This window comes from Cataglyphis hispanica, chromosome 15, assembly GCF_021464435.1.
Source record: "Cataglyphis hispanica isolate Lineage 1 chromosome 15, ULB_Chis1_1.0, whole genome shotgun sequence".
Lineage (NCBI taxonomy): Eukaryota > Metazoa > Arthropoda > Insecta > Hymenoptera > Formicidae > Cataglyphis > Cataglyphis hispanica.
In genome coordinates, this window is record NC_065968.1 from 2,964,444 (window position 1) to 2,984,590 (window position 20,147).

The following is a 20,147-nucleotide window of genomic DNA, read 5'->3' on the forward strand; positions in this document are numbered from 1 at the left end:
TCTGACATTGCGGTCATTTATTATTCAATAGCAAACATTGTTTTGTACGATAAAATATATTCCCAGATGTTACCATGTTAAGTCCCTAGAGTGCGTACAGAAATTTTACCCAGAATAAAGTAACGTTTGATCGACCAATCAAAACAAAGACATCTTTGCTTCTTTTGTCCTGATTGGTTAATTAAATGCTCTATGGCTAAGATTTTCGAACCCTAAAAAGCACATTTTTTTATTGACTATAAAAATATCGGATCCGATGTTAGGTCTTTGTAAGAGTTTATCGTCTGTGGCGTTTACCGACTAAACATGAAAGGAAAAGGTTACGATTAATTGTGGCGTGTATTTATATTGTAAATAGATAATTTACTCACGCTTACTATTCACGATATGGCATTCACGTTCGGAAGTCCAGCGGTCACCTCTAGTAACACGAGTTTTGGATTTGGGACTCAAAAGTAAGTATAATCGATGTTAATCTTCAAGAGGTTATTATAGCTTCAATATATAATTTACTTATAAAAATAAAGTATATATATTTTCTCCCTCATTAAACATATATTTCCTATTTAAATATAAAATTGTGTTTCCTGCAAAGGAGAAAAGATCAAGTGCTTGATTATCACACAATTGTATTTATTATTCAGGACAACAGCAACAGGCTTCGGTATGAGCAACACGTTCGGCACCACAACTCCAACGTCTAGTACATTAACGTTTGGCGCTTTGCCCACTGCAACGACGTCCATAGGTCTTAATTTTGGATTTGGTAATACCGCAACAATCTCTACGCAAGCGCAAAGCAGCGGTTTGCTTGGTACCAATACAGCTACTACAATGAGTAGTGCTCCCAGTTTATTTCCCGCTCCTACCACATCCGCGCCCTTATTTACGGGTCTTAATTTTGGCACACCAGCTACAACGAATGCTCTAACATTTGGCGCAACATCTAATACAACGGCAACGGGAAGTTTAACTTTTGGTACAGCCACTACTAATAGTATGTACATTTTATTATTTCTATTATTTGTCCCAAAAAGGAAAAATAAAATTTATTTGTGTCAATTGTTATTTATATGCAGCCTCTTTATTTGGATCCAGTAGTGGAAGTACTTTATTGGGTGCTAAACCGACAATTGCTGCCACTACTACAACTAATACAAATAAAGGACTCGGTGGTTTAGACGTTTCGGTAAACAATAAAGGTCTTTCTCAAGGAAATAGTAGTTCCACAGCTGCCAAAGAAAATCTACTGCCAAATGAGCTTATGCAAACAATAGATAAATTCAAGTAATTATTTTTATTTATGCATATAAGATATAACTATATATGATATTAAAACATTTATATTTTGCAGAGAGTTTGTAAAAATGCAGAAAGCCTTATCTTCAGATATCGCGAGAGGTTCGGCGAGGCCGTTGAATCGATGCGCTGAAGATACAGCATCCTTAATGGAAATCTTGTCTACTTTATCTGGCTCAGTGCAACGGGACCGTTCTGCAGCTGATAAGCTAAAACAAGACACGGCAAAGGCGTTGCAAAGCGCTGAAATTGCTCAAAGAACTCACGATACTCCACCAGGCTTGCAATATGAAAATAATGCGCCCCTGCAATTTTTCATGGAATTAGCTGACAGCTTCGAACATGATTTGATGTTATTCAGATCACAAATTGAGACAACGGAAAAGCATATACAGGCCATGATGGCGCCGAGAACATTGACCCCACAGGGTATGTTTCTCGATTCTTCCATTAAATAAATTTATTAGGATTTATTAAAAATATTCTTAATCATATTTCATTGTTTTGTCATTAGAATTGACAATGGCCATGAGTAAGCTACACGAGTCCCTAGTCGCGGTTGCTGGTCGATTACAAAGTGTGCACGCCAAGGTGCAGCAACAGAAAGAACAATATCTCAATTTCAGGAAATATGTATTGAAGGATAACACCAATGTTTTTGATAGTATCAAGGCAAACGGTAAATCTAGTCGTCACAGCATCGAAAGGATCACGAGTGGTCCTACTCCCTTTGGACCAGGTAATAACATTTCATGTGCATTTCAAAATAATTTGAACATTGTAAGTCTTGAAAAACGAGGTTAATGCTTACAGGAAATAAAAGCTTTTTGTCGTCGACGACATTAAACTCGAACCGGCCGGCGAATTATGAAACACGAAATCCTTTAGGTAAATAGGTCTTGTTGTTGATTCTCTTGTAATTCTATATCCTCGAGCTACGAGTAAGAGATTTTTTTGTAAGAAATGACTTTAATTGCCCCCCTTCCCCCCTTAAAGATTTGCTACCTTCAGGTCTTGCGTGGATCTAGTTATGAGAGGTAGAATTTACTAACATATAACGTCGTTTACTACTTAATAGAATTAACAAGTGTTATAATTAATTTGTTAATTTTTTTCTTCCCTTTCTTTCTCTTATTTGACGAATATTCTTGACTTTGAGCTTTTTTTTTACTTGTATGATTTGACTTTTATTTTGGCTTTCCAGGAAAAAAGTAGAGGCTGTAGTTTAATTATTGAGGTATATTAAATTTTTTTATTTCAGTTTCTTTATGTTATTGTTGATTATGGGAAAGGGGTAACATGCTTTTTTTTTGCCTATACATAAACTTTTTATATATAGTAACCAGTTAACTTTTATATAGATGATTATATCGCGGTATTATTAATCTTTTATATACTTTGCATTTAGACGCTATCTCGAAAGACTCATCTTTAAAGTTATGCTTTCTTAATACAAATGATAGCGCCTTTACATGTATGTGCTTTGACTGCTTTTAGCTTTATTAATAATGCTTGCAAATATAGATACTAATCAAGAAATAGATCATAAACTCTGTCGTGGATTCAAACTTTGCAAAATGTATGTAAAAATGTTAAAAGTACATACATATTTGCAATGTTTCAATCGAATTTGAGGTGGAAAATCTCTTCTCAAAAAGCTAAATTAAGTTAAATTAGATATAAGGATTTTAAATGTGTTAACACAGATTTAATAAAAATATCAGTTAACGCCAGAACACATGGGCCATAAATTGAAGATTTCTAACAAATGATATCAAAAACGAAATTGGCTTTATAGTATCTCTTGAAATATATTTTATAAAAAAATATATATATAGATATTTATTATTTTTAATAAAACATAGAAAATATTCCATGGCTTTAGCTATTATACATGTTTCTATGTCGATAAATGAATAAAATGTTATGGTATAATAATATATTATTACAGTTTGGGAAAGTTCGACACCGATATCGTCTGCTAACATTGCTATAGGCTCGTCCATGAAACCGCCAACAGCAAGCTTAAATTTTAACGCGCCCATGAATTTGACTGCACCATTGCCAGCAAACGGAAGCAGCTCAAACTTTCAACTACAAAAACCCCCCGTTGGTAATAAAAGAGGGAAACATTGATGGCTTGTTTCAGACATGGTAATTTTTATAATCCATAAAATTTTTTATAGTTCAAATTCAACATATGTAAACTCTTCTTCATCATTGATATTAGAACAAATGTTTAAAAATTACATAACAGTATTGATTATGTGATGTATCATTGTAATATTTTTTTTTTAGTACATTGTACGTTAAAATGTACATTGTAATGTGTATATTTTTATTGAAATTTATATCTTATGTTAGAAATATTCCATGTCTTATATTAATTGTCATACTTTTATATTATAATATATTTAAAGTTTAATTTTGAGTGAGAAATAATACTCTAGGGAAAGTACATAAATATATTAAAATAACTTTCTATTATCTGCCCCATTATATTAATATCCTTGTTTATTTGTGATTATATATGTATCTATTTTATGTTTAATAATGTCAAAATATTATAAAGGTTAATAACAAAACATGTAAATACATTGAGCTTATAAGTTGGTCCCTCTTTTGAATATAAATACTGAATAAAAAGGGTAAAACAGAAAATATTTGTGAAGCGTGAAATTGTTATAATCTATAGTTAGGTCGGAAATTATATTTAACAATTATCTAGATTAAATATATATAAAACGTTTCTTTATATTTTTATATTTCATCAGATTGCACCAACTTGTAGAATAGGGATGAGAAGTTTGAAGGCATCTTGAATATATGAATTTGCGTTGCAAGCCTGTATGAAAAAAATAAGCTCAGTAGTATTATAATCATTACGTGCTCTATTTGAATTATTTAACAAAGAACTTACTTCTGACGAAATCCTTTCCAAGTTCGTTTCAATATTATTCGGTTTTTCCACAGTCTCAGCAAATTGTTGATGTAATGTATCGTAGAATGAATTGGCTAATAAGTTAATCTGATCAGATAGAATATTGGTAAGTTGCACCAAGGCATCAGCTTCGTTGACGGTACTACGTCTTTCCTTGATTAATAGCAATTCTGCCGTTTTATGAAATCTCTCTATGGAAAATGCTGTAAATTGTGCCAGAGTCGATATAGCGTTTTGAAAGATTTCCTGGTCTGTATGTGTTGAAGAAGATGCAAGATAACTTTTCGTTTCTGTCCAAACCTGAAAATATCGATCAAGTGTTTATAATGTGATATTAAATAAAATTCTACTGTTATTATAGATATTTTCTTACATTATATAACTTTTCATAAGTAATATCGACACCAAGTTCGTGACAAGCGTTCTGCAATTTATTCTTCAAGTCTTTATTATTTTTATCATCATCATCTATATCATCTACATCATTCAGATTACAAAGTTGTTTGATCTCTTCCAATGTTTCTTGCACAGAAGTCAATTCATTCTCATCCAGTTCTATTAAATATTGCTGAATTTTCATATTGCTCTGTTTTGATAATATTTCTAAAGCTTCCAAATGAACGAGTCCTTGATAATCGTCAAAAAGGCTTTCAAAATGTACTTTTCTCGCCAATTGGCGCTCCTCGATTGTTTTTTGCTCAGTTTCGGCTTTTTCCTTTGCTTCTCTAAGAATTTGCGATAAATTTGGCTTCTCAGGTTCGTTCATGAAGAAGGCTCTTTTCTTTTTTAATCCAGGATCACCATCTTGCAATACTTCCATTGTTTTCTTTCCAATAGCCTCCAATGTATCTAAACCTCCTGTCATAACTTTGCTAGTAAATTCTTTGCCAGTAGATTCAACCAATTTTGTAATCGAGGATACTCCTGATATCAAATTTCCGAATCCGAACGTGCTATACGATTGATTTTCCTTCTCTTGAGTTTCCAATTCTACACCTATTAATATAAAATTGGTAAGTTTTAGTCAAAGACAATTGTTATACGTTGACTATTATCTTTATACATAAATGCAATTGAGTTATTAAGATGCTGTATAAATTTTATGCTAGATATTATACCATCAAGTGGGGCAGTTTTGTCTTGCTCTGTTTCTGCCAATTCTCTAGGGTCCTGAATTCCTATTGTACCTTCCAAAAGTGTAAGTCCTTGAGACACATGTGTAGTCAAAGTAGAAACACTTGCAGTAGCCGTACTAAGTAACGAAGTTACATCCCAATTTCCCCAACTACTCCAGTTTCCTAAAGAATTTTCTGGTTCTTTGTTTGCCAAAGACAATTTCTCCAGTACAGGCTCTAATTTCTCTTCCATCAAATCGTCGGGCAATTCAATATCGTTTCCAAGTCCTTCCCATCCTTCAGGCTGAAAAATTTCTTTAAATTTTTTATTTGACTTTAATTCCTCTGGTACGTCCATTTCTGGCGAGTCATTTATACCTGTTGCTTTAGATTGATCATCTGCTGGTTGCTTTTTGTCTTTTTGCAATTCACATTCTGAATCTTTGCTTATAGGTTCTAGAGATCTCTTATTCGAACACTGAGCTTCTTTATTTTCATTGTCGTTATCCTTTGTAATTCTAGTTGCCAATTTCTTTGCACCCAATCGATGAGACAGGTTTCTTTGTTGCGTTCTCTCAGAAGCTTTTTCAGCTTTTGGCGGTTCTACTTTAGACATAGCATCATCTGATTTTACAACTGTACTGCTGTGCGTTACAAATTCAGCCTTTTTGTCTTTTACTGATATCGCAGAAGCTGAGGAAAGTGATTTCTTTGATTCAATAGATGACATATCCTTTTGATTATCAAAAGTCTCTACTGACTGGACAATATGTACATTGCCTTCACCTTTGACATCGCTATCAATTTTATCATCCTTATCACCAACTAGTGTCTCTTGACCTGTTACAACATTCGATCGCGCGGCCTTTCTTCTTTGCCAATTGGAACTTTTGTAAGGCGCATGTTGGACGTATTCGGTATCGTCGTCCGACTCGGAATCGACCGTCGGCGACGTCCAATAGGTTATTCGAGTGTCCTTCTTGAGAGGCCCATTACGACCTTCGTCAGCGCTTTCAAAATCGGTATCGCTATCGGATGTTACCATCTCTCTCGTTAAAGTTTATATATTCCTAAAAATATTTATATATCCTATGTTCAAGGTTAAAATAAATTCGCAGAACTTTACCGATACCTTGTCAAAGGGGTTAAAACTTCCTCAGCAAACACGTATTAAACATATGTTCCAAATTTATTATACATGTACATATATATACGTATGGATGTGTGTGTTTGTGATGTGTACGTGCCAAACATTGCGGTCACGTGGATGACAAAGTCATCGGTGAGGCATGTCTGGAACGTCAAATTCGCATACGCCTTCGTGGCATTAGCGAAGATTATTGCGCATGCGATAGGATTGGTTCAGGGCTGCATTAAGGAGTGAGTCCATTCTTTTGCAGCTTCACACGTCACATTTATAGATTCGCGTCGCGTTGACAAGAAGATTGTCATATGCCCGAATGTACATGATACGCTTCAATTTTATTTTAACAAACGCCTAATGACAACTGATATAACGACATATAATTTAGTTATTTAGTTAGCGAATGATGCCTGAACAAGGGATATAAATTGAATCCCAGAGCAACGAGGAAAATAAATTTTCTAGACTCGGAAAATAATGTTTAATTTCTAATTCTTTCAGTTTTACAGATTTTTACACTCTGGCAGAGAACCATCGACATCCTTCTCGTCGCTGTATCTTGTACTCGAAAGTCCGGAGATGCACCTGCGCCTACGAGTCGTACAGTGGCGCCATTCGAGCGGCATAGCGGCAAATATTCGAAACTATCGAAAGGGCAAAACGTTCGTCTATTCCCGCTGCGCTCTCCCTTTCCCTCCATCCTCCTCGTTTCGCGCGCAGCGGTCAGAGACACACGGGCTTACCGGCGGCGGTGGGAGAGAGAGAGAGAGAGAGAGAGAGAGAGAGAGAGGATGCGAGCGAATGTCGACGCAAGCTCGACGAGGACGGAGAATTACCGAGCGCGAGATGAAGATGAGTGGGACAAGGAGAGGACGACCGTGGTGGAGGGAGACGCCGACGTTCTTGCGGTATCAGACGATGAGGGGGGGAGAGGATCGGAGGAGGAGGAGTGGTGACGAGAACAGATAGAATGCGAGCGGGAAGAGGGAGAGAGATAGAGCGAGAGAGTATCGCCAGGCTCGCGCACGTCCAGTGGCATGTCTCAAACACTCGGCATGTTCGAAGCTGACGCGAGGTGGTAGTATAGTCGGAAACGAGGAAATCCGTCCGTCGTGTATTTTACCGCGAAAAACACCTGGTGTGTACCACTCATCCTCTCCGTTCCCGCGCGAGGACGGAACAATTTATTTCCCGAACTGGTATTATATCGCGATTTTCCTTCCCTCGGACCGCCGGATAGTATTCGTCGTCCGCTCTTATCGCGAAATAAAAAGCCGGAACGGGAGTTTGACGCGAGACAGGAAAAAAAAGAAAAAAAAGGAAACAAAATAAAAGCGGGAGAGAAAGATAAAAGAAAAAGAAAAGAAAAACAAAAAACGCTAGATCGTCTTCTCGTGCCGAGAGAGGGCGTCGGGTTCCCACATTCCTTGCGTGCGAAAAACGCCGAGATCCGCTGCTCGCTCGGCATTAGCATTACAGTCGCGGTTAATGCAACGAGGAAAAGGGAACACGGTGAAACGTGCTCCGCCGTCGCCGCCGTACGAAGCCGGGCGATAGCGCGCGTCGCTCAAAACGGGTCGCGGGCCGCCGTTCCGTCACCGCCACCGTCGCCGCCGCCGCCGCTGCCGCCACGAGAGACACGACGTCGTCGCTGTAGCGCGTTCGGCAGGGAGATCGCAACGGTGCGCGGCAACGTTCACGCGGGTCAAATCGCGTGCGCGCGCGCGCGGCACACTCGCACGTCACACTCGGAGTCGCGAGCGATCGTTCGAATTCGCCGGTCGCGAATTAACGGACGATTACGACTCGACACAGTGTGCGAGAGCAAGAGAGTACGTCGCCGTCAGTTTGAAAACTCGTGCGCGCCCAAGTGTATATGTAATCCGGCAAAATCCGTTCGGGTGACACTCCGGGTGAGGGAGCGATATTATCGGAGGGTGAAAGTGTGCGAATCGAGGCCGTGACGAAAGGAGGATAACAAAAGAGTGCGCGGTGGGAATATCTCGGGGGTGTTCCGTTTCTCTCTCTCGTTGTTTTCCTTTTTTATTATCTCTCTGGTGGTGAGAATCGAATTGAGAGAGAAAGAGAGAGAGAGGGCGAGTGTCGGATGTAAAAGAAGATTATCCGAGTGTAACTGCGCGAGTGCAACTGTAAGGATAATAAGAAGGTGGGAAGAGGAAGGCCAACCGCGCGGGAAGGTGGTGCGGCGATGATACGCCAAGTGCATCCGATCGATGCACCCGTGCGAACGCAACACGACGACACTGTCACCGTCGCTGCCGCCGCCGTCGTCGTTCGCCGCCTCGGGCTGCTGCTGCTTCTCGACGGCCGGCTATGTTAACGGTGGAATTCCGCTCGAGAGGAATCTGAAGGCGGGGACTCTGACGTCACTCCGCTCATGATAATGAGGTATTCATGATGGCGGAGTAGCGAGCAAGAATCAAGAAAGAGAAAGAGAGAGAGAAAATAGTTGGCGCACACATATACATATCCCTGGTCGTTGCGCGTGTATTGTGTGTGCGCGCGCGCGCGCGTGTGTGTGTGTGTGTGTGTGTTTATACGCGCAAATACGTTTTATCTCCGTCTTCGTTGCTTCATCGCCGCTTCTCGCTCACTCCGTTCCCCTTCCACCTGTCCATTCCGACCGGGTCTTCTCTCTTGCGTTTCTTCCCCCCCCCCCTTTCACCTCTATCTCTTTCTCGCTTCCCTCACCTTACGTCTCATTCTCTCCTATTCTCACGTTGGCCGTGCGAGCGAGGTGTATATACGGCTCGAGAAGTGTGAGTGCCCGCGCGCACAGATATGCGCCCGTCGATTGGACGGTGATAGAGATTGAGAAGAGAGACAGAGAGCATTTTGGATGGATTTAGAGCGCAGTGAAATATGCCAAGGAGACGGAATGGGGAGATACCGCTTCCGGAAGGATGGGACGTCGCCCAGGACTTCGATGGGAAGGTGTACTTCATCGATCACAACACACGGAAAACTACGTGGATCGATCCACGGGATAGGTATGTAAAAAAAGTATCATCTTCTCTCGCTTCGCGCATCCTCGAAGTGCGCTCGCGCTTGCGAGAAATTCGCGTGCACGCCGCGCTGTCACATGTATATGCGCGCCGCGCTGTCACATGTATGCGTGCGCGCCGTGCTGTCACATGTATGCGTGAGAGCTCGAGCGCGTCACGACGTCGCGAGATACACGTTCCTCTCTCTTCTCCCTGTCACGATTCCCTCCCCTCTTCTCCCCCTCCCTCTCTCTCTCTCTCTCTCTCTCTCTCTCTCTCTCTCTTCCGCGCACGAGACCGCGATCTCGCGAGGATACGCGCGATTCGGCGGGAATGCGTGTATCCTCGCGGGGTGTACCGCGCGCTTTCTCCACATTCTGCAGCCGATATATGTATATGGAGAATCGGCGATTTTTTCTCGTTTAGTAAAATCTTTTTAATCGATCGCTTTTAATACACGAAAATTCCTGAAGCACGTCAGTTCGGAATATCTGTCTCCGGGAGAGCTAAATAAAACAAACGCGCTCCAATGGTCATTTTAATCTTGTGTACACAGGTGCGAAAATACAAACGTAAATAAAATAGTATCTTGTTGCGGCCGGCAGAGGGGAGGAGGGGAGGAGAAAGGAATTGTGTGCATACTGTAATGGCCTCATTCCGGGATATTTTCGTTTTATCGAGCGCGGAATCTTGATCTATATGTCTCTTACTGTTGATTTTGCAATTTGAATTATAATTCGAAAAGAGGGAGGAGGGAGAGAGAGAGAGAGAGAGAGAGAGAGATTTTTATATAAAATTTGTGATGAGATACATTTGTTGTTTGTTTACGTTCCTCAAATTTTAATTTGCAACAATCCCAGTTTAATTTTCAATCGTGATAGAAAGTGATAGGAAAGAGCAAAATTGATACTTCAGTACTAGAACAGCGTGATTGTTCCTAATATTTGTCGTGGAGAGAAAGTGTGCGACTTGCAAGGCATCTTGTATACGTGAACGTAAATCGCGTGCTCCGAAATCGCGTGACATTGTTCAAGTGTGAACGCTCCTTAACGCGTCTTCGCATACTTTCTGCGAGCGAGTACGAGCTCTCTCTCGTCGATATATATTTTTTTTTTCTCTAAAGATTTCGCGAATCTTTCACGATGATTTTTCTTCATATTACAATTCGTTGACGGACAGAACTGCCAGAATAAATGTCAGTGACATCGTGCGTAATCTCGTATGCGAGCACTGCTTAAGTTTGATAAAGTATACATATATACGTTACGCACGCGTAAATTGCAATCTCGAAGATTGCATCAAACAAAGATACTACTTGTTGAAATTTAATCTCTTTTCTTTTCTGTGTTACAATTAATAATCATGAAATTATTCTCGCGATATTTACTTGCGTGTCCGAAAAATCGAAGCGAGATGTGAGAGTTTTGACAGTTTTCTAGATTCACTTATTTGACAAGCAATATTTTAACATTTTTAGATATGAAGGACAATAAAAAATTTGCCATTATTGCCATAATTTTTATATACTGTATGTTAAATTTATATATATATATATATATATATATATATATATATATATAATATGTAATAAGTAATAAATATATAATATAATGTATATATAATATATATACATATATTATATAATAAATATAATAAACACATATTATCTATATATATATATATATATATATATATATATATATATATATATGCAAGATATGTTTTTAAAATGCAATTTTAAATTTTGAAAGGTTTATTTATTAAATAATTTATTTATTATATCCCTTAAATGAAAATCGATTAAAAATGTTCTCAAATGTATCTCTATTAGCTATCTCCGACTGTAGAGACTTTTCGCACATTTTATCATTTACGATCTTTATTTAGAATTTAGAGGATAACGTGGAATCCTTTATCGAGAGCTCGCGCTCTGACGTTATTCCAGCGATAACAATGTCCTGAAAAAATCTCTGCGTTAAATTAACTGCGGATTAACAACAGCTGTTATCGCTATTCTTTAAAAAAGCATCCCGTCCCCTGATACTGTTATCAGCTTTTTAAGCGATAACAAGCGATCTCCGCATACCAGCAATATTCTTCATCGAATCGAACATATAGATTTTCCTTCTTCGTGTGTATATATATATATATATATATATATATATATATATATATATATATCTCATACCGCATTGCTGATAGTCCCCGCGATCTTACGTATAAATCTACGATCCCGTGTAATTCTATCTCGCGATCCTCTTCACATTCGTCGCGATCCAAACGTCGTGATCCCGCTATGTGTCTATGAAAATCTATCCTCGCACTGACCGAACGGTATAATGTTTCCTGCGAAATTAATTCGCGGAGAGATCTTTTAGACTGAAAGAGTGGCAAAGATTTTTCCTTTTTTTAAGCACTTATCTTCCTCTTGGAAATGTATAACGATACGAGAATTTATGAATTTTGTCTTTCGAATAATGTATGGTATTACAGAGATGCATTCATATAATTATCTCCTCTCATCGTCAGGGACACGAGTTTTTGGCGAGTTTAATTTTTAAAATGTGCGACGAATCTTTGAACAGGATGTTTACTCCCTGGAGAAACACGGAAAATCGGGATTTTTGAGGATTTTTTTTACTTGAAAAAATCGTGGAATTTTCATGGAATTTTATTGGTATTCAAGAAATTTCTTTAAAAAATCCTTCTGTGATTATATTGTAATTTTTATTGAAGAAAAAAAATTTATTTTCAAATGAAAAATACTTATCTTACGAAAATTATTTAGTTTTTTTTTTTTTTTCAGTAAATTTGTAACACTTGAAACTAAGGTGTGTCATATGTCAAAATTTCGTAGATTTTCGTTTGTTGACAAATTTAGCAATGAAATAAAAAATTTCACATATATTAAAAAAAAAACTCTAATAAATATTTGTGCAAAACTTCATTTAGATTCATTTATTCGTTTAAAAATTATTTACTAAAAATTATAGAAAAATATTATCTCTTTTTCTTTTTGCAAAATCGTTTGTCTTTGTTTCTTACAGTTCATTTTAGAGGACGATCAAAAATTTCTATCATAAATTAGGAAAAATATTAATTACAACTATTTTCTTTTACGAAAAACGTTTTGTGATATTTTAATTTTTTTTATAATCCGGATTTATTTATTTGATTTGTCAAACCGTATAAGCATAAGAAATATTGTTTTTCTTTGTTTTTTTTTGTTTTTAAATTTTGACAGTTTTTCATTACTATTATACAGCCAAAACATCTTTAAGAAACTTTATATATTTCTTTCATATGAATGGAAAACATTAGAAAATGTGTAGATGAAGAAACTTATTTTAGAAACTTACTTCAATAAATTTTTACAATATTTTCTTTACTTGGAATTTTGAACAAAAATACCTAGAAGAGAGATCAGGGAATATTTTTACAAGATCATAATAGACACCCCCAATGATCGAATCTCATTTCACGAAAGCACTTGAAAAATATTTACAAGGAGCTTGCGAAGAGCGTGGGGAGGGGAGGTCAGAAGAGGATCGCGCTTTACGTCGTGGACGAAGGCCGTGTGAGCACCGCTTAACACACCCGACACTGTGTATTCGCGCGCGAGTACGCGTATATATCCATAGCATATATGCCGCGCAATGCGCCGAGGACTCGCCGGGACTCGCCGCGCCCGCATTCCATCCGCCAGGGCCGCTCTCTCGCCTCGCTGAAAAACGCGAGAAATCTGGCGATCAGGCTCGGGCCTCGGCGCGCGAAAATCGAAACACCGTCGTCGTCGTCGGATCTCGCGAATCGAGATGGTACGTTGAAAATTCGCAGCGTTCATTTATCTCGGTTATACTTGCAGGACGTCACCTCCTTGGAAAAAACATGGAATTCTCATGAAATTTTATTTGGATTATTATTTTTTTTTTTTTTAATTTTCCTTTGATAATTTTGCTCTTGCAATCTTACTGTACATGAATAATGAGCAATCCGCCAAAAAGTCAAGTTGTGAATTATGTGTTTAAAATTTATTACAAATATATATCTATCTCTGTTTATATATTTGTTTATATTGAATGTTTTAATAAAATATGCAATTAATATTCTTTATTTTAATTTCTAGTGATAATAAATGAAAATGCTATGCAACTTAAAAATTTTTATTTTAACGAAAGCTATTCAGTTTTTTTTTTTTTCAGTACATTTTTAAATCTAGCGCTAAAAATTTAAATAGCTTTGTATTTTTTTAATATGAATGAAAAGCGTACAATAAAAAATTTTATTTTAAAAAATTCTATCTAAAAATTTTCTAATTTTACTTGGAATTTTTTTTATCAAAAATATCTGGAAAATCGGGGAATTCTCATTTTTTCCAAAATTTGAGTAGACATCCTGAACTTGTAAAACTCAAATATCCATTTAAAAATGCGTAATTTTTGCTCGCTGAAAAAATTATGCCGCAGATAATAATATATCGGTACGTAGGTAGAAAATATATTCTGTCATCTCATTTAACCGATTCTTTATCATAACGATACGTATCGAAAATTTATAAACCAAAAGAGAATTATGCAATGAGAAAAATGTCATAGTATACAGATTGAGCATACATGTTTGAAAATAAAAAGTATATGCGCACAAGAAAGAAACATATAATTTGAATTATAATAAAATATGAATGAATTTGAAATATAATTATCAAAGTTATCTTTTTTTTAAAAGTGAGCTCATCTTGTGAAACGGTACTGATACGTATAAAATAATTATACAACGTATAGTAAATCCAATTGAGGTGAGATTATATTTTCGGGACAACAGTAGCAGCGTAATAAAAAGAGACATCATTTCGCTCATTTTCTACGGTTTACTGTTACCCCCGTTAATGCGGCCTGCCCTTTCCCTTGGTTAAACGCCTAAGCCACTTCGGAATGAACTTGTTTTGTTGGCCAATTTGTAAGCTGTCGTTTCGCGGCGCGAAAAAAAGAAAAAAAGAAAAGAGCATGATTTACGATTGCTACCTCGTAAAAGTGCCGGTGGGGTGACGCCGCGAAATGTTCGCCCGGCGAAACATATATCTCTTCGTGGTTTACGCACAACGGATGGCGGGGCTCGCGGGGATGAGGGGATTGGGGGTTGTAATAATGCAAACGCCGAGATTCGTAGATGGCGTAAAAATATCGGACGCGAATTTTTTACTCCGAGTCGTCTGGCAGTGGCGCGATGCATTTGTAAACAGCGTGATCATTTTAATGCGCGATAACGAACGATCGTTCGATCTTTTCGAAGGAATGTCTGGCGAGGAATACAGCGTGGAAAGGCTCCAGGGTAGCGAGACTTTCCAATTGCATCGAAAAATCGCAGTCACAATACATGCGCGCGCAAAATTTTTCTCTTTGCTAATGCAGTGTCTCGTCAACATTTATTGAAACGTGACGATGAGATGCGATGAGTTTCAAATAAAAAAAGAAACTAGGAATGTATATAGGGTGTTAAAAAATTATAGCTAATAAACTTCGAAAAATTAGATTTTTTTGATGATTGTTAAAAATAACTTCAAAAATTAATTAATTTGAAAAAAATAACGAGATAAATTTGATGAGTAATTAAATAAAAAACTAAATTACATTAATTTCATTTAATTTTGATAAGACGTTGAAAAGAAAATAACGAAAATCAACGAAAAAAATATTTTTTGCTCTAAATTCAATTTCCTCTAAGACCCTGAAGTTTCATTGACCTGAACTAGAAACACTACTCTATATAATTATATCTAATATTCATTAATATCGAGATAAAAAGAATTTTGCGACCGATTCACGTACGCATGTGCGTAGCTGTGCGTTTACTATTGTGTAAATGAGACCATCTCTTACAGGGCCAACCGGTACATAACATACCTGCAACCGATCTAAAAATAGTCTCTCTCGCTCGCTTTTAGTTTCTTTCACATTCTTTGATTGGCGCACGGAGGTATTAATCTTTTGTATCGAAAATATGATATGTTATTATCACGTTTGTGAGAATATTTTAATTAATTATTTCTATGGAGAAAGGGAGAAATTATTTCTTTAACTTGAAAGTACCGCTAAATTAAATTAATATTAATCAATATTAAAGAAGATTCATTAATTTTATAGATACAAAAATAATAAAAAATAAATAAAATGACACAATACGTATGATTTGAAAAACTTCATATAATTTTTTTCCCTCATCAATATATTTCTTATTAATAAGAGAGAGAGAGAGAGAATCTACATATTTAAATATTTGTTTTACAAACGTTACTCCATAGATAATTTTTGTGAAGTATGTTTATATTATATTATAGACATATGATTAGTTTAGTGGTTTTTGTCTTTAAATAATAGATTGTGTTTTGAATCTCATTAATCGTTATACAGTTGGAAAATTTGTTTTTTTATTAAAAAATGTGCTGATTATAATTTTTGTATTAAATATTTAATATATTTACGTGTTAATTTAACATATTGCTGATGTGTTAATTAAACTTGAATATTAAATTATTTAAAAAACTGAAAAAAGTATAAAAATAATATAATGTGCATTTATTTTTTATTTTACACAATAGACATGCTCCGTATTATTAATGATAGGATTCATCTGTCAAAATTTAGAAAAAAAAAAATGTTGATTTTATTCGACTAGGAGTGAGAGTGAATGCGGACCATCAATAACATTTTTCCAAATTAATTTTAACATTAAAAATATGTTGATTTTACACAAAATGTATTTCAATTTACTATGAAGTTTGCATTCATTTTGCATTTAAATATTAACATAATATTAGTGTCATTTTTTAACATATCCATATTATGTTAAATTAACACAAGAATTTGTGTCGTTTGGGACACGGGATGATCTGTTAAATTTAACACGAATTTTTCAACTATAAAACAATTTGCTATCCAGTTTGACAGTTTGACAGTTTGACAATTTACAAATTGAATAATCCGAGGACGGAATAATCAAAGAGCAATGCAGAGTGAATCGGTGGAAATCTAAGATCCTATCGTTCTTTTTTTCTACTTTGAAAGGGACGAGTCTTCGAAATCGCGATCGCACACTCGGAATTAATCGCCATTTGTTCCTGTTTTCATTTCACGTAGTGTCGAAACGCGAACAACAGCGGCACAGAGCCGTTCCATGTATCGCTTTTCGTTCGACGAAATCTCAAAATTTTGTTCCTCGAAATTTATCCACCTATCCTCTTCCGTTTACTTCTCGTCTCTCTGTAAGTCTCTCCTTTTCTAAGACAGAGAAAGAGAGGAGAGAGAGAGAGAGAGAGAGAGCGAGCGAGCGAGAGAGAGAGCTGGTTGCGTGGCATGATACGCAGGCACGTACGCACGCGGCCGATTGCGATCGCGGGTGCGCTGCATCTGCTCGTTGTCTGTGTTTAGAAAGATTTCTCTCTCTCTCTCCTGACCCCTCCCCTTCTCCGTCAGCTTACTCGGTATGTCGTCCTTCGCATTCCATTCGGTAGCGGACCCCTAAGGCGTTTATCGTGTCATCTATTATTCGCAATTCTATCTTGCTTCAATTAATCGGAAGAGTAAACGATACTTTTGTTTTTGAATTTTATTAAATAAATTTACGAGCAATATATATTCCACATAAATCGTTTATGTACATAATCATAGTACATTTTTAAATTTTTTTTGCAGCGCAACGGCTTAATAAAAATTTTCAACTTTCTTATTATTTTAATATAATATTATTATCTAAAATAAAAATTTTCAGAAATTCATTTTAAAGATTTTTTTTTCTGAAGTTTGCGAATATTTGCTGATTTATATTTCCATGCACGTGTGCATAAAAAAAATATTTTTTAAGCTGAAAACTTTTATTTAAGTACTTAATAATATTATATTAATATTATAAAAAAATAAAAAGTTTTATTAGATCGTAGCGCAAAAAATATAGCTGCAAAAAAAATCTAGAAAATGTACTTATTTGAGAATTTAATGGATATATTCTTTCAATTTGCTTTATATCAATATATCATTTATTTAAATTGTATTACATGCGGTTTTTTACAACGATTTGGCACATGTTGAGTGCTAAGACGCAATGACAATCTATATTAATTGATGCATATTAGTCATCATTGCCATGTAAAATATTTTTATCGCATTTTTCTTAACAGATATTTATGACAGCATATCTGTTATGCATCTTGTTTTTATAGTATTTATTATTCCATTTCCCTCACCGTGCTAAACGCTGTGCGTTACGTCTCCCGATACAACGCACGCAAATCGTGACGTAAATCTAGCTCGTACGAGCTCGAAAGGATTTCGCTGCCAAATATTTTTGGATTATGTATTGGCAGGATCGACCCTCCGGGCGTCAACGCGACGACGAACACGTGCGCGCAACAGCACGCAAAATTTATTATTGCAAATATTTTATACGCGAGCGTACACATAATACACGCGAATTCACAATCCGTCCATCGGATATTGTTATTGTTTAAAAATTTTCCTCAGCCTGTATGAAATTATTCTATATTCGATATACGCGTTATTATTCCACGTCAAAGCAAAACACGTGTTTTATGACGCAGACGTGTTCGCACATTACGCGCGTTTACGTTTCCAATCTACCATGGACACTTGATACGCCCTTAAAGAAATAACTTATTTTGGGAGAATATATGCGCTATTTTTAGGTCGAAGCAACGCATGTTTCGTGACGCAAACATTCGCGAGTTACGTTGAAGCGGACGCGGGTAATATTTTGCGTACACACGCACAACACACACATATATATATATATATATATATATATATATATATATATATATATATATATATATATGTATGTATGTATGTATGTATGTATGTATGTACGCGTGCGCGTGACACCAGAGTCGTGGCACGAATTGCGGGGCAGGAGTGCTTCCAAATTTGGAAATTCAATACATTCCTGCGTCGTGAGACACGGCCGCATACCGAAGGACGAAGGCAAACGGAGATTCCTGCGGAGTCGAGAGAGAGAGAGAGAGAGAGAAAGAGAGAGTACCATTATTTTCTTCTCGGAATTTTTACGCCCCGGCATAAACGCCATGGCAAAACCAGTTGTGTCCTCGACAAAACGGCCATTTACGCCGTTAAAAGTATTTTAAACTATCATTAGCTGCAATTACAATTTACGTTTTATGCAGCTACGCGCTTTACCGTAAACCACTGTCACTCGTATACGCAATTAGCCGATCGCGTATCGAAAAACGACAAACGCGAGATCGCGTCTGCGTAAGGGATCTTTGCGGTGCAAGGAATATATCTTGCGTGCACATCCAGGGCTTTGTTAATGAATTTAAGAAATGTTCTGCATGTGTCTATTCTTTGGAGAAACTTAGAAAGCCTGGAATTCTCAAGGATTTCGTTTTTACCTGGAAAAATCAGGGAATTTTATTTGAATTTTTTCGAACACTCTCTCGTCGATCGTTTTATTCTTATATTGCAAGCAGTGACAATTTGATTGGCCAATGATTGTGAATTGTATGTTTCAAATATATATCTTTGTCTCTTTGATCATATGTTCATTGTCATAGCAAAAAATACTGAATATTCAATATTGAGTACACATTTTTATTAATTAATGATTGTAAATGAAAATATTGTGCAAATGAAAAGTGCTCATCTTACAAAAGCCATTCAGGTCTTGTCAGTACATTTATTAATTTAATATTTAAAATTGAAGTAGTTTATTTTTTCTTTGTATCAGTAAAAAGCATTAGAAAACGCACAAAAAAAAAACTTATTTTAAAAGGTTCCATCTAAAAATTCTTTAATTTTACTGAAATTTTGAACAAATTTACCTGAAAAATCAAGAAAAAAAAAGGGAATTTTTTCACAAACTTTGGATAGATATCCTGTATATAAATTCTTAATAAAAATTTACAGATTTTTAAATTTCGAAGATGTAAAAAAAATTATACAAATATATCCTACTAATAAAATAATGTAAAAAATTAAATGAATAAAAATTTGTGCCGTGAAATTTATTTCTTTTATTATTATTTAAATAAAAATATTTGAATTATAAAACTATTATACAAAGTGATTGTTTTAATTTTCTAGAAAAATAATGATATCGAAGAATTGTGAATAACGTAACTGAATAACATAACTGATTAACATAATTTTTTTTATTTATAAGCGAAATGGGGTGTAAATATCACAGATCGCAACTTACGCGAATAAATGTATGCTCTTAAGATTTATAGCAACTGAATGTACTATAATTATCTATTTACTGCTTGATTAATTCTCGTGATCGTCTCCTCGTGCGTATACAAAGCAAATCGGTGCGTAAAATGTGCGTTTCTCGCGCTTCAACCTCGTTCCAGATGCACGACGAGCATTCCTAGACGATAATCTCTCTCTCTCTCTCTCTCTCTCTTTGTTGCCTCGTGTCTCTTCATTACTGGCATAACTCTGCCAGCATCTCGTTTCGCTCGTCTTTTTTTCTCCTTTAAAGTTCGATCGATAGATGGATGGATGGATCGCGCTTCGCTCTCAGGTGGCCTCGGCGCGACGATGCGCCGCAAGGCAAAAGTGCGAAAACGTGAGCGATATCCCGATACGTGCGCGCGTTCGCTAATGTACAACGCG

The 20,147-nt window shown here is 36.3% G+C and overlaps 3 protein-coding genes across 7 annotated transcripts in view; 2 read left to right on the forward strand and 1 right to left on the reverse strand.

Annotated features, from left to right (window-relative positions):
* The first annotated feature begins 271 nt into the window (after nt 1-271).
* On the forward strand, nt 272-3,732 carry LOC126855129 (nuclear pore complex protein Nup58). 4 transcript variants are annotated; one of them, XM_050602528.1, is made up of 8 exons: nt 272-455; nt 645-997; nt 1,080-1,287; nt 1,355-1,728; nt 1,814-2,038; nt 2,113-2,187; nt 2,311-2,336; nt 3,251-3,394. In XM_050602528.1, exons 1-7 carry the CDS (start codon nt 388-390, stop codon nt 2,325-2,327), a joined length of 1,320 nt encoding a protein of 439 aa, XP_050458485.1. In that variant the 5' UTR covers nt 272-387; the 3' UTR covers nt 2,328-2,336; nt 3,251-3,394. The 4 variants fall into 4 exon arrangements, with proteins under 4 accessions (XP_050458485.1, XP_050458486.1, XP_050458483.1 ...); XM_050602529.1 differs by lacking the exon at nt 2,311-2,336 and adding an exon at nt 2,504-2,536 and having other exon boundaries at nt 3,251-3,387; XM_050602526.1 differs by lacking the exon at nt 2,311-2,336 and having other exon boundaries at nt 3,251-3,732.
* A 63-nt stretch (nt 3,733-3,795) lies between these two features.
* LOC126855122 (protein FAM114A2) lies at nt 3,796-6,627 on the reverse strand. Of its 2 annotated transcripts, none has more exons than XM_050602512.1 (5): nt 6,488-6,627; nt 5,359-6,425; nt 4,614-5,236; nt 4,220-4,540; nt 3,796-4,144 (listed from the first exon to the last, which is right to left on the reverse strand). In XM_050602512.1, the coding sequence occupies exons 2-5, from the start codon at nt 6,398-6,400 to the stop codon at nt 4,070-4,072; spliced, it is 2,061 nt and encodes a 686-aa protein (XP_050458469.1). In that variant the 5' UTR covers nt 6,401-6,425; nt 6,488-6,627; the 3' UTR covers nt 3,796-4,069. The 2 variants fall into 2 exon arrangements, with proteins under 2 accessions (XP_050458469.1, XP_050458470.1); XM_050602513.1 differs by lacking the exon at nt 6,488-6,627 and having other exon boundaries at nt 5,359-5,670; nt 5,734-6,409.
* A 2,737-nt stretch (nt 6,628-9,364) lies between these two features.
* LOC126855106 (protein kibra) overlaps nt 9,365-20,147 on the forward strand; it is a 58,897-nt gene continuing 48,114 nt past the window's right edge. The window contains exon 1 of the mRNA XM_050602482.1: nt 9,365-9,510. Within this exon, the coding sequence (XP_050458439.1) occupies nt 9,383-9,510 (128 nt within the window). The 5' untranslated portion in view covers nt 9,365-9,382. The remainder of the gene's footprint in view (nt 9,511-20,147) is intronic.

Bases quoted from the DNA above. Each gene is read 5' to 3' on its own strand.
- LOC126855122 (XM_050602512.1), bottom strand. From the start codon at position 6,400: ATGGTAACATCCGATAGCGATACCGATTTTGAAAGCGCTGACGAAGGT. The intron at 5,237-5,358 runs GTATAATATCTA...TTATATTAATAG, and splicing joins CAAAACTGCCCCACTTGATG to GTGTAGAATTGGAAACTCAA. The intron at 4,541-4,613 runs GTAAGAAAATAT...CGATATTTTCAG, and splicing joins CTTATGAAAAGTTATATAAT to GTTTGGACAGAAACGAAAAG.
- LOC126855129 (XM_050602526.1), top strand. From the start codon at position 388: ATGGCATTCACGTTCGGAAGTCCAGCGGTCACCTCTAGTAACACGAGT. The intron at 1,729-1,813 runs GTATGTTTCTCG...TTTTGTCATTAG, and splicing joins GAGAACATTGACCCCACAGG to AATTGACAATGGCCATGAGT. The intron at 2,188-3,250 runs GTAAATAGGTCT...ATATTATTACAG, and splicing joins TGAAACACGAAATCCTTTAG to TTTGGGAAAGTTCGACACCG.